Here is a 13,204-nt window from a genome sequence, read left to right as displayed (position 1 = left end):
CAGGAAATGCTTTGCTGCCCTGCTTGCCCCCCCCCCCCCCCCGTTCCGGTCGACAAGCGGCCGGCCACTGTGCTCGTCCTTGATTGGCTGAGAGAGTGCAGGATTCTGCGCGTGCTGCAGACTACCTGCGATGTGCCGGCTCTGCGGCTGGCTTGCCCGTCGTCTCCAGCCCCAAAGCATGCTGGGTAAAGCAGCACTAGGTGCGCATGCATGCTGCAAAACATCACGCTGAAGCTTTTCCTGTCACTTGCCATTTTAGCCTCTTACTCCCAGTTGGATTCTTTGATCTGATATGTTTTTTGGTCCAGTGCAGGTACTGACTGGATGCTTTCATTTGCTATTGTTTGAATTAAGCAGCAGCTGAATGCCTCCTTTTTACATTCTAAATTAGCTCTGCATGACAGATAACTTTGAGTCTGATTTTAATCTCGCAAGGTTGTGTTCAGGGAAAAGCGTATGACTAAGGGGAGCAAGCTTATTTGAAGTGGTGCTTCACTAGGTATGAACAGCTTCTCCACGCACTGAGCACGCACTGAACACGCACTGAGCACGCACTGAGCACGCACTGAACACGCACAGAGCCACGGTCCTTTCCTTACATGACTCCTGCCCCCAGAGATACACACTCACACAAAGGGCTTCTCTCTGTTCCCGGGAGAGGAAATTATTTTCGTCTGATGAGGATGTGGTCTCTCCAGTTTCAGAGGCTTTGTTTTTTTATGTTCTTCTTTTTTTCTGAAAATTCAATTCAGCCGAGTTAAAGCAGTAAGTAATCAGTGACCTAGAATCCTGCCTGGATGCTGCTCCGTAACCCCGGGCGGGGGGTCCGAGAGCCGAGCCGGCGGGGGCACACAGGCCCATCCCCAGAGCTCATCTCCTCCTCTGGACCATCACCTTGCTCCCCTTGGCATCTCACCACGCCTGTGGGTGGCCAGTCACTCACGGAGATACTTGGATTTAAGGGCTGAGGATAGCTCCCACTCCTGCTGTGCTCAGTCTCTCTGGGGTGATTCTGGGGGGGGTTGTAACCCCTCAAATAATCAGAACTGGCCAATACAACCCCCCCCCCCCCCCCACCCCCCAAAAAAAAAAAATCATATTGTCATGATGAATCAGGGACCTCAATCTCCACAATGTTCAATCCAAAGTTATGCCCTTGATTTCTCTGTCAGTCGCGTACTAAAATGAGCTGGGGGGTTGGGGGGAGTGGGTGGGTGTGGAGATGACGCTGGGGGAGTGGATTGTTCCTGGAAGAGGGGCAGGCCCCACCCTCCCTTAATCGCACTAAAGGGCTGAATGGACAGCATCTGCGATGCTCCGGAACATTCCTAAATCAATTTCCTGAGAGTGTCTTTTTTTATATGCTCTGACATCTTTCTGGTGTGGCTGAGTGTCCGTGCTGCAGGGGTTGCTCTGAGCCAGCCATGTCGCTGTCCAGGCAGCGTGATGGGCAGAGGGTCACTCGTGGCCATGCAATAATTGGGGGGGGAGGGGGTTGAGGAGGCTATTCCCCAAACCCTCACAGGCCTGGCCGTTACACCTGCCGTAACAGGTGACTACAGCTTCTGGGTCTACCTGGAGTGTCTGGTCCAGTGTGGGATCACGCAAACAGAACCCCAGGGTCTGGAGATCCATCCCTGCCTGGGGGGTAAATCAGGAGACCCTGTTTGATGTCACATTGGGAGCAACCATGCTGGCCGTGAGATGCTGAAGTTTCCCCTCGACCCATGCAGGCTTCCTCAGAAGTGCCCCGATGAGGGTAACCTCATTCTGCTGGCACCTTCATTTGCATTTTCATTTATTTGCCAGGTGCTTTTGTCAAAAGTATCATACAGGGTCATACAGTCCCTGGAGCATTTGGGTTTAAGGCCCTTGCTCAAGGACCCAGAGGTGAAATCACTCTGCTGACCCTGGGATTTGAACTGGGGACCTTCCGGTCCCGGTCACAGTGTCCTAACCCACCAAGCGACACACTGCCCCCACATTCAGGAAGTGTGTGTGGCCTGATCTTCTCTGTCCTCCAGTAGATGGTCCATTTCAGTATCTCCTACGGCGTAGGGGGGGGGGGGGGGGGGGCACTGACTGTGGGTCTCTGGGTTACCTTACTGCTAGTGACTGATTTACACCAGGAGAACCAGGTGAACAGCTAAGAATAGCGTCAGTTAAACAATCAGGACCTGAGGCTGAGGGAGGAAGCAGGATACGCTGCAGACCGGGTGGGACTCCACAACCACGGCCAGCTTAATACCAGGTCTAACCTGAAAAACAGCAGGAAGCTCACAGTGTAGCCCCCGCCCCTTCCTGTGTTATAGACAAACCAGCACTGATGATGGACAGAAGGATAAACCAATTATTAGTAAGTGGAAACTCCTTTAAATGAAAATCAATGAAAAATTCACTCTGATTGGAATAAGTATACAAACAAACACACATCCATCCATGTTCCATTGTCTCTTATCAAGTTCAGGGTTGGGGTGGTAGCTGGACCCTATACCTGGGGTCACCATGGATCGGGGGGGTAACAGGTGACATAACCACATGCCTTAGGACTGCAGGAGACCAGGAGATCATACAAACACACACACAAGCAGGGATGGGATTTGAACCCACAACCCTAGAGGAGTGAAGTTCCCCCTTGTGTACAATGACTGACCTGTACCAGAGCACCATTTACTTCAATACCTTTTAGCAGAACTTTCAAGGTGGAATCGGCCTCTGTTTGAAATGATGGATGATGGTTCCATTAGAGTGTGTCGACCATGCGGTCCCCGCGAGGCAGTCGGTCTGCGAGAGGGACACGCAGAGCCTGTAGGGTGCGTGTTTTAACGCGGGACGCCCCTAATGGAGGGTGATTTTAGCCGTCCGAGGTTTATGGAGCGTGTAGCCAGCCGCAGAACACGGCTGCGGACTCCATTTGAAGGCTGTCCTCCATTTCAGGTTGCCCCGGGCATGCGTGCTAACAGACAAAAAAAAAATATAAAAAATGGGACCAGGCATGAGTTTACCTCCCACCCCCACTGGCTGGAGATCCAGCAGCTCTGCTCATCCTATGAAACAGAATCTGACACCAGGGGCGTACCAACCGGGGGGAGAGATGGGGGGGATGTGTGCCACACAATATGTAATTTGGCTTTATTTGCCGCCCCCCTTAATAAATAGACCTTTGTGTTTAAATTATTAAGTTGTGTGTCCTCCCCCCCCGCCCCAATATCAAATTCTCTCCGACGCCCTTGTCTGACACCATGTGGGTTGTAGGGTTAAAGTTAAGTTGGTGGTTCCTGGGAAGGAGTAGGCCTGTGTTGTTTTGGGAAGTTTCCTCAAGGCTCTGGGATCTGACCCCATATCTTGCAAGTTATGGGTGTGAATTTCGTGGCCGGCAGTATAACCATACCCCTGTTGGGCCCTTGTGCAGACCCTTAACCTCAACTCATCTGGGGGTGTAGCATGCTGTGCGATCTTGTGGTCTGATCCCAAAATTTGCTCTCACCTGTATGTTTGGGTTGAAGGACCTTGCTCAAGGATATGACGATGACATCATTGTGCTGACCACAGGATTTGAAATGGCGACCTTCCAATCGCATCACTAACTTGCTGAACCACACACTACCCTCATGTTTGTGACTCTCATTATTGCTCGTTCACTTAAGACAGTGGAACCCATCCCCGTTCCGGTTCCTAAACTGTAATCAATATTATTGCTTTTGGAAGCTGTAAAAAAAACAAATGGGTTGAATGGCAGGACTCTGGAGACGATCTGTCAGTGGCAGGGAATGGATCCGACGGTCCTATGAGTGACAGGATGGCGTGGAAACAGCGCACCTCTGTGGATGACGGTGGGTTAGACTTGTACTGTGCTAGTGGGTTGATTTCATAGAGAAGCACAACAGGACACTGGGGCTTTAACAGTGAAATACGAGTGAGGGCATCTTGCACTGTTCTCATGTCCAAAAACACACTGATGTGTAACAAGGTTTACACATTCCCAGATTTTCCCACTAGGATCAATAAATCCATCTTCGTCTTAATCTGAAATGTCCTCCATCACCCTGTCACCCTGCCGTTTGAGGGTGTGTTACAAGCGAGAGGTCAAAGGTTAAGTTCCGTCAGATTGGACAGAAAGCACTCCAGGTCGTCACAATTACAAGCTGCTCTTTCAGCCAGGCGCCTGATCCCTTGTTTCTGACAAATGTCAATTTCAAATGTCAATGTCAAATGTCAATTTGTCAGAAAAAAACATCCTTTTGTCATAAACAGCAATTATTACCTGAAAAGAAAATCCATATTTTATTGGGGCTTAATTGGGTCTGTGTTTGGCTTTCTGTAAGGAAATGCTGTCCCTTGATTAAACTCTATAATAATGCCCTTTCCACAAGGCGCCGTTATGTAATTATGTATGCTGTTTCATGTGTATATTTAAACATGGTAATATGACAGGTCCTGGAAGCTGCAAACTGTTAGAGCTGTTAGATACTGCAGACTGACTCTCTCTGTCTGTCTCTCTGTCTGTCTGTCTCTCTGTCTGTCTGTCTGTCTGTCTGTCTGTCTGTCTCACACTCACACAAAGGTCTCCAGTTTCCACGGTGGTAAAATGAGTTTAAATCAGGCAAACACATACACCAAAAAATTCTATTAAAAATGCATTAATACAAAATTCAAACACTAGGACAGGCAGCACTATAAATTAGCATAATAAAGAGTTTTATAAAAAGTCTTACTACGGTGACAAATAGAATCCTTGCCTGTATCTCTTTGTGAGAAGGCTCCCTTTGTGAGTGGGGAGAGGTAATGGACAGACTGACAGGCTACTGTTGTTTTGTTCTGGCTCTGGCTCATATCACATAGATATCAGAGCAGTGCAGGTGGTGTGTGTGGATCAGTGGGTTGGAATGTTGGTCTGTTGTGGAGATGGTTGTTGGTTCAAATCCCAAGGTGGGCAGAGTGGTTTTTACCATTGGGCCCTTAAGCACCCCCCAAATTGATCTGGAGACTGTCGGACCTCACTTTGTTAAAAAAAATGATGTTGCTTAGGATAAAAGTGTCTGCTAAACCCAATGTGAACGATTTTTAAATTGCAGTGGGGTTTTTTTTGCCTGTCAGTTCATGCTAATTCCCAAACCTGAGCTGGTGGGGTGGGCGGGGGGGAGCCTAGCCCTTCTGATTGGTGGGGTGACTTTGGCAGGGCCCCACACTGGAAAGGTCATCGCCATGGCGCCTCCTACCCGATTAGCCATTGGCTGCCTCCCAGACTCCCGACCCGCGGACCTGACCGCCGTCCCGTCGTGACTCGTGGGAACCGCCTAAACGACCCAGCGTGAGCTGGTCCTCAGAGGGGCGGGTTTATTGACCGCTCTGTTTTCCCGCCTAGTGTCCCAGATGGTGATCGAGGAGGTGAGTGTCCTGCAGACCCAGCTGGAGATCGAGAAGTCCTGCAGAGAGAACGCCGAGGCACTGGCCACCAAGGTGGGCACCGTGTGAGGGGGGGGGCCCGTGCACTCCTTTCCCATTCCGCCGGTCCGCTTATCGATGTTCATGCTGGTCCATGTTTTACCCAAACAGGGCTTCCCAGCCCTCCGTCCACGGACCAGCACTAGTCCACCGGGCTGCACGATAATGGGGGTTTGGTTGGTTTCTAAGAATAATCTAAGCCACACCTTTGTTTTACCACCTGTGATGGTTGTGTGTGCTGCCTGCATCTGAACAATGGATATAGTAACATTTTCGGAGCCAACCTCCTCCCTCCCCTCCCTGGTTGACAAGTTTTACTGGTTTGTGAAACTTTTGCACAACATATGCTAGTCCGTGGCCGTCAAAGGGCTGGGATCCCTGGTATAGATGACAGTAGCAGGTAAACGTGAAACGAAAGTTTCTTCGGTGAAACGTGCTTTAAAAAGCATCAAAATCATATACGGTGGATTTGGGTGACAGAGCCGCTCGATATATACCAGTAGGATCATAGGTTTGAATCCCTCATGTGTTGCACGGATCCTTAGGGTGACCCAGTTTCCTCTGACTGTCTACAGACATGCGGTTCTGTGAGGTTGTGTGTGTGCCCTGTGATGTACCGGCATCCCATTTTCTCACACCCCTGTGCTTCCTGGGATAAGTTCCAGGCTCACGGTCACCCTGTTCTGGATAAGACGGATGGATGTATTTACCCTGGATCTCCATCTGGACACGTTGTCTGGCAGAGTGACGGACGATCGTGTTTGCTGCAGGATCCTGATAAACGCCCGGCGGGCGCGCGTTTGCGTGGTCCACGGCCTTTCGCGCTAACAGATGCCCGTGTGCCTGCAGCTCAACTGCGAGAACAAGAAGCTGAAGTACCTGAGCCTGTCTTCGCGACCCTGCCTGGACGAGCTGCTGCCCAGCATCTCCGACTGCATAGCCCTGGACGAGGAGTCTGAGCCACAGGAAACCAGTCCCGACCCTTACGCACAGTACCAGCAGCAGGTCAAAGGTCAGAGAGCGCCCGGAAGCCACTGGCTAGTGGAACGGAGCACTGCCTAGACGCGTTATCCAATTTCGATAGATTTTTAAAGCTGTAAAACGATTTCATACAGCTGTTTAGTGGCTTTTCCCACAATGCACTGGGAATGCAGGCATGTACAGAGGATCGGCGGCCAGAAAGTAACTTAATCCACGTAATAGACTCAAGCTGGTCCATCGGAGCTACAGTGGCCAATAGCAAAGACTCGGTTTCAGCAGACAGCTCTGTTTACTGTGCCCGTTAGCGGTTAGCGGTTAGCGGTGGCGTCGCTCATCGTGACGGTATGTCAGGTGTGTCAGTATGTTGGCTCCAGCTTTGGTATGTTTTTGAGATCGTGAGGACGTCGGGTTTCCATTCAGGGCTCAGCGTGTCGGTTCAGACTATGTGTTACTTAGAGTGTGTGTGATGTATCACGGGCAGTGAAGCTGTACTCCGAACTGATTTGTGCTTCAGGTGAACGCGTGTGTGTTAATCGGCTGAAGGAACGCGTGTGTGTTAATTGGCTGACGGTGCCTCTGCAGACCTCCAGGAGATGGTGAATGCCCTGCTGGAGGAGAAGAAGCAACTGGGCTGTCAGCTGAAGGAGCAGCAGAGGGAGATCGAGGAGCTGACGTCACGTGTGAGTGAGGCAGGGCGCTGCGGGTGAGGCAGGGTGTGTGTGTGTGTGTGTGACAGGGCTCTACAGGTGAGGCAGGGTGTGTGTGTGTGACAGGGCTCTACAGGTGAGGCAGGGTGTGTGTGTGTGAAAGGGCTCTACAGGTGAGGCAGGTGTGTGAGTGAGGTGGGGCTGTATGGGTGAGGCAGGGTATGTGAGTGAGGCAGGGCTGTATGGGTGAGGCAGGGTATGTGAGTGAGGCAGGGCTCTACAGGTGAGGCAGGGTGTGTGAGTGAGGTGGGGCTGTATGGGTGAGGCAGGGTATGTGAGAGGCAGGGTTGTATGGGTGAGGCAGGGTGTGCGAGTGAGGCAGGGTGTGTGAGTGAGGCAGGGCTCTACAGGTGAGGCAGGGTATGTGAGTGAGGCAGGGTTGTATGGGTGAGGCAGGGTGTGCGAGTGAGGCAGGGTTGTATGGGTGAGGCAGGGTGTGCGAGTGAGGCAGGGTTGTACGGATGAGGCAGGGTGTGTGTAAGACAGGGCTGTACAAGTGAGGCGGGTGTGTGTGTGTGGCTGGGCTGTATTGGTGAAGCAGGGTGTGTGAGGCAATGTGAGTATATGAGGTAGTGTGTGAGTGAGGCAGTGTATGTAAGGTAGGGTGTGTCTGTTTGAGGTAGGGTGTGTTTGTTTGAGACAAAGTGTGTGAGTAGGGGGGAGGGGGTTTACATAGATCACATTTGGGGACCAAAATGTCCCCAAAGTGTGGTAAACCCCGAAACTTCCTTACTTTTGGGGACATTTTTTCAGGTCGCCATTTGGATAACCTCAATTTTATACAAATCTGTGTTTTGGAAAAGTAAAAATGCCAAAACTCTTGTATTTTGTTTGGTTACTTTCGGTTAAGGTTAGGGCTGGGTAGGGGTTAAGGTTGTCATGTTGTGATTAGAGTTTTCCCCATAGAAATGAATAGAGAGTCCCCACAAAGATAAACCTCTGTGTGTGTGTGTGTGTGTGTGTGTTTGTGTTTGTGTGAAGCAGCTCAGCAAGAAATTGTCTGGATACACAGATGTTCAGTCAGAACAAAAAAGAACAATTAAACACTTTTCATATGAGTATTGTTTGTTTTCCTACACTACAGAACACATTGGAAAACAAACAAGAATATATACTACAAACAACATCATTTACAAATGTTTTAAGTGCAATTTCCCAGGTTCCCAGCCCTTACTTCTGAGGCATTGATATTCTGACTGTCCCATTCCTTTCTCCAGAGGGAGAAGGACCAGCTGGAGATAAAGGAGCTCCAGAAGACCATGGAGCAGCAGAACAGGACTATCAAGAAATTTAACCGAGGTAAGCGAGGCACACTGAGATGGGGACCAGACTTGTGTCCAAAAACATGCTAAAGACCAACTTAAGGACACCAGCTGAAAGAGAAAGTAAGATAAACGAAACAGAAGAGCCTTAGCGATAATCTGTTTAGGATTTAGGAGGGAGCTGTAGTACAGTCAATGGACCAGGCGGATCCTTCTCCTTTACAGTGAGGTTAAAAGCCATGGATTGAGACAAGCTCAGGTGTGTTGCATCACAAACGACCCCCCACACAACCAGCACACCCCACACCAACGGGACAGTGGGCCTGTGGCTTGAACTCACTGAAATGGGGGGTGAGGTAGAGGATAGGCTGACTCCGTGGAGGGGGGGGGGCGATGGGGGGCAGACCTCAGAACCAGGCAAATACCAGCCAGTCACAAATTTTATATATTATTGTAAATAGGAAGAAAGGTAGACAAGCTAACTCTCACAGCCAAACACCATCTCTGCCCCCCTCCCCCATATCTTAAAGCTGGACCTGAGCCATTGGTAGAGCAGTGTGTCATGGTAGCAGTAAGATTATGATATATGGGGTGTCCTGACAGTGTCTGGGGAGATCCATGGTGACAGGGATCCCCCCACCCAATCCCAGCTGGAGCGGGACTGTCTTTGCACCGTTCTTCTGTTACCGGGACGACGGCTGAGGTGTAGCCTACCCTGCAAACTCCTAAACATACACAGGCGTTCACCTGCCTGAAGTCACATTCATCATCTCCGAGGTGTTTACGGTGTGCAGCATTTAAAAACAAACCTCCTGTTTTAGCACGCTTAGGTGAACCTGTGGATCCTGGCAGTGGGGGTGACCTGTAGCATCTTCAAGGGCAACGTGATGCCTCAGAGGGTCAGGGGCAGTGAAACAGATCTGCTGAACTTAGACAGAACCCGCCAGCAAGCGAGCTGAAGCGGAGACCGTGTGGATCGATGCAATTCTGACCAGAAACATGCACTTTCTCTGGGGGGGATTAGTCTATTCTTGTAATCGAAATGTCTTGACATAAAAGCAAAGCCACGGCATGAAGAATGAGTAAGGGACTGCCATTTGCTTATGTCGCCATCAATCTCACCAGGTCGCCGCTAAGAGTACGTGTCACTAAATCTCATTGGATGACAGTATCGGGATCCCCGCCTTCCCCTAAATGTAGACCATTTCCACAATCACTCTCATGCGTCAGTATTGGCTGAATAGTATCTGAAGGAAATTGATGCTAACACTAACTGTGAATGACAGCCATTGTCGCCCCCCCCCCCCCCCCCGAGGTCAAAGGTCACGCTTGGCCATGCTTTGGTAAATGGTGGGGCAGACACTGTACATAAATGTGTGACAGGGCCACAGCAGATCCTGCGGTGATGGGAATGAAATGTATACTAGTATGTCACCAAGGGCATCCGGTCCATGTTCATACAGCCATTAATTTGACCCAGGAACAATGTCGGAGCTCAGCCAGATGATGATGTCATTCCCAGAGGGTCTCTGTGCATCTGGTTTGCACTGACTCACTCACACATACACACGTCTCTGGGCAAACACACAGCATCACTAAAATACATCATCCATTTACTGATCCTTCTTTCGACCGCCTGTCCTGCTTTGGGTCATGTGGGTGGGGCTTGGAGCCTATGACAGGCGGCGCAGGGCACAAGGCAGGGGTGCACCCTGGATGGGATGTCTGTAAAATAATTCACTGGAGCATTAAATGGAACTACCTGTGACACTGTTATTCCTGAACCTCAGTCTGTTCTGTTGGTGCAGCAGACTGAGCATGAAATCCCCCGGTGTTAAAAACACAGTGCTTCCCGTGACCTAGATAAAGGAGCATCAGCACAGAGTCCCAGGTCCCCAGAGATAAGTCTGCATTTCCAGCACAGCGCTGGGGGTTAGGGGGTATTCTGCAGGCTGATTGGTCAGATTCAAATATTTACATACTGTGTTTCTCGACCAAGATGTACTCAGAATACAGAATACAGAGTCACTGCACAGTGTTATACACTGTGGTAATGTGTCCACACAGGGGCTTACACTAACTCTCTGTGTCTGCACAGGGTTGTACACTGTGTTAATGTGTCTGTCTACACAGGGGCTTACACTAACTCTGTGTCAGCACTGGGTTGTACATTGTGTTCATGTGTCTGCACAGGGTTGTACCCTGTGTTATTGTGTCTGCACAGGGCCTTACACCAACTCTCTGTGTCTGCACAGGGTTGTACACTGTTTTAATGTGCCTACACAAGGCCTTATACTGACCCTCTGTGTCTGCATAGAGACTGAAACAGTCTTTCTTTGTCTCCACAGGGTTGCACACTGTGTTAATGTGTCTGCGCAAAGCCTTACACTGACTTGCTGTGTCTGCACAGGGACTGATATTGGCTTTCTGTGACCGCACAGGGTTATATACTGTGTTAATGTGCTTGCACAGTCTTATCTGACTTTTGCCCTGCCCTCTCTCCCCACCCCTCCCCCCTGCACAAATAAACAGTGTCGATGATGGCTGCACAGGAATACGAGGGCTTGCGGGAACAGCTGGACCTGGAGCAGAGCCTGAGGCAGAAGGCGGAGAGCTATGCGCACGAGGTACGGGGTCAGAGGTCGCGCTGCGGGGGCCGTGGGCCCACTGCACTGCTGCTGGCCCTGCTGCTCACGGTCCTGCTCATCATCATCTTCGGCTTCATCGACGAAGCCCTGGACTTCATATGAGGCAGTAGCACCTGGCAACCCAGCCGCCAAACAAGACCAAATTATAATTATCAAATTAAAACAGGGATTACATGTGATGGGAAATGATTCACACAGTATGTAATGCTGTACTTATATCTGTCTAAAATTAAAATATGATCTGAAAAGCTGCTGGTATCTTTAATAATCAAACGGTCGGCTTTCGCGACAGGTGTGTTTGGATATTGATTTTTTGTTTACAGACTGTGGTACCCTTCCTAACCTGTAGGAGGTGCTCAGGGTCTTGTTTTTTTTAAGTGTGTGTGTACAAGCCAAGGTCTGCCTAAAGTGGTGCCTCACTGGTGCCGCCGGCTTGGGGAGACGCACAGCTCTGGGTCGATAGGCTGAAGTGATCGACCCCCCCCCCCCCCCATTGTGCAGATGCTGGTGAAACAGAAGGAGGCCAACCGGCAGAGTATGGTGCTGCTGCAGCAGTCTGAGCCCAGCCTCCAGCTGCTGAAGGCCCTGGAGGACCTGGCCCACCTCACCAAGACGCTGGAGCAAGAACGCCTGCAGCACCAGCAGAAGGTAGGCCATCAGATTGGCATCCAGCCCACACCGCCTGGGTATTCACATCCCTGAAGGACTGGTGGTCTACCTGGGGTAGTATTACAGGAACCCAGACCACTGTTTTTTGAAAGTTGGTGGGTCGACTTCTGTTCATCACAACATGGTTGGTGGCTAAAAAAAACTCTTATTTTAGGGCTTGAAATATCAAAACCAACTGTTAATTTGGAAATGATGGCAGCCATAAGAATCATCCAATCAGACATGGGCTCTGTCTGAGCGGAATGGGATTGGTCAGATCACCCAGGAGAAGGCATGGAGACGATAGAAAGCCCGTTCACTTTCTACTGTCTCTCGTGCACCTCGACCTGCAGTGCTTCCCCAGGATCCAAGCTCTTCAAGGAGGTCCCAGAACATTGGTTGCTTCCAGCAACCACCACATACAAGTTGTTCCCAAAGTTCACTAACATAGAACACCAGCTGGCACAGCTGCAATTTCCCCAAAAGATTAAGATTAAGATTTAACCTTATTGATATTGCACATGAGACAAGTTCAAGCACAACAAAATGCAGTGTTGTATCTGACCAGAAGTGCAAATAGTAGTATAAGGTGCTTTTGAGGTAATATTTACAAGAGGGGATATAAATAAATCGGGGGGGGGCACAGATGATGTGTTGTGCAGTTTTCACTAGAAAACTTGTCACCTGAATGGTGACAAACACTGGCTCCACTTTTTCTGTCATCACCTGCATGCACCGGTCCTCCATCGAGAAATTCCGTCTCCTTATCATTTCATGCTCCAAAGCAGAGTGCTGACCTGCTCAGTTCCCGAGCCGACCGATGTGAAAGCATTTGAAAAGCTCAGTCTTTCCCAACTTTCCTACACTGCCAGCAGATGGCAGTGTTTTGATAAAAATGCAAATCCAAGTGCATTCTGGATGTGTGGCCATCTGCAGCCTGAATGGACATGCGGTTCCTAATATGGGCTGTTCCCAGGATCTAGATGTGATACAAGTAATAATGGCTTTGATGTCAGAAAGAAATGGACACAGGAAAGAGAAAAAAAACATTAAATAGCAATATGACTGCATTTTATTTCAAAAATGATAAAAGGAGCAGACATCTGGCTCTGGCTTTTGAAGGACCTCCATCACTCCTCAGGTAAAGGCCCTAGAAGTAGAGCTGGAGGAGTGCGCCCTCCGTAGGCAGCTGGCGGAAGTTCAGAAACAGATGGAGCTACTGGAGGAGGAGAAGCGGGAGGTTGAATCTCGGCTGCAGGAGGTGGAGAAGCAGAACAAAACGCTGGAGAACCGAGGTGGGGGCTGACAGTGACCCGGACTGTGACTCTGAGGCACAGCGGCCTTATAGCTGTACATGTCATATAATCCAGCATACAAACAACACTCACCAAACACCTGTCAGGTTCATGTCACATAACCTGCTACTCAACTGAAACCTCACACACCAAACACCTGCTGCGTTTATATTCCATAACTTGCCTCTTGACTGTTACCCCACGCACCAAACACCTGC

The 13,204-nt window shown here is 49.9% G+C and overlaps 1 protein-coding gene across 1 annotated transcript in view; it reads left to right on the top strand.

The window, feature by feature from the left end:
- The window catches only part of shtn3 (shootin 3), a 28,210-nt gene that overhangs the window by 6,953 nt on the left and 8,053 nt on the right, over positions 1-13,204 (top strand). Inside the window, exons 3-9 of the mRNA XM_072717636.1 lie at positions 5,366-5,460; positions 6,295-6,457; positions 7,009-7,106; positions 8,351-8,432; positions 10,928-11,022; positions 11,545-11,691; positions 12,833-12,986. Of these exons, the coding sequence (XP_072573737.1) occupies positions 5,366-5,460; positions 6,295-6,457; positions 7,009-7,106; positions 8,351-8,432; positions 10,928-11,022; positions 11,545-11,691; positions 12,833-12,986 (834 nt within the window). The remainder of the gene's footprint in view (positions 1-5,365; positions 5,461-6,294; positions 6,458-7,008; positions 7,107-8,350; positions 8,433-10,927; positions 11,023-11,544; positions 11,692-12,832; positions 12,987-13,204) is intronic.

Source organism: Paramormyrops kingsleyae, chromosome 10 (assembly GCF_048594095.1).
Source record: "Paramormyrops kingsleyae isolate MSU_618 chromosome 10, PKINGS_0.4, whole genome shotgun sequence".
In the NCBI taxonomy this organism is placed as follows: domain Eukaryota; kingdom Metazoa; phylum Chordata; class Actinopteri; order Osteoglossiformes; family Mormyridae; genus Paramormyrops; species Paramormyrops kingsleyae.
Note: the sequence above shows the minus strand (reverse complement) of the source record. Positions and strands in the feature narration are given on the sequence as shown.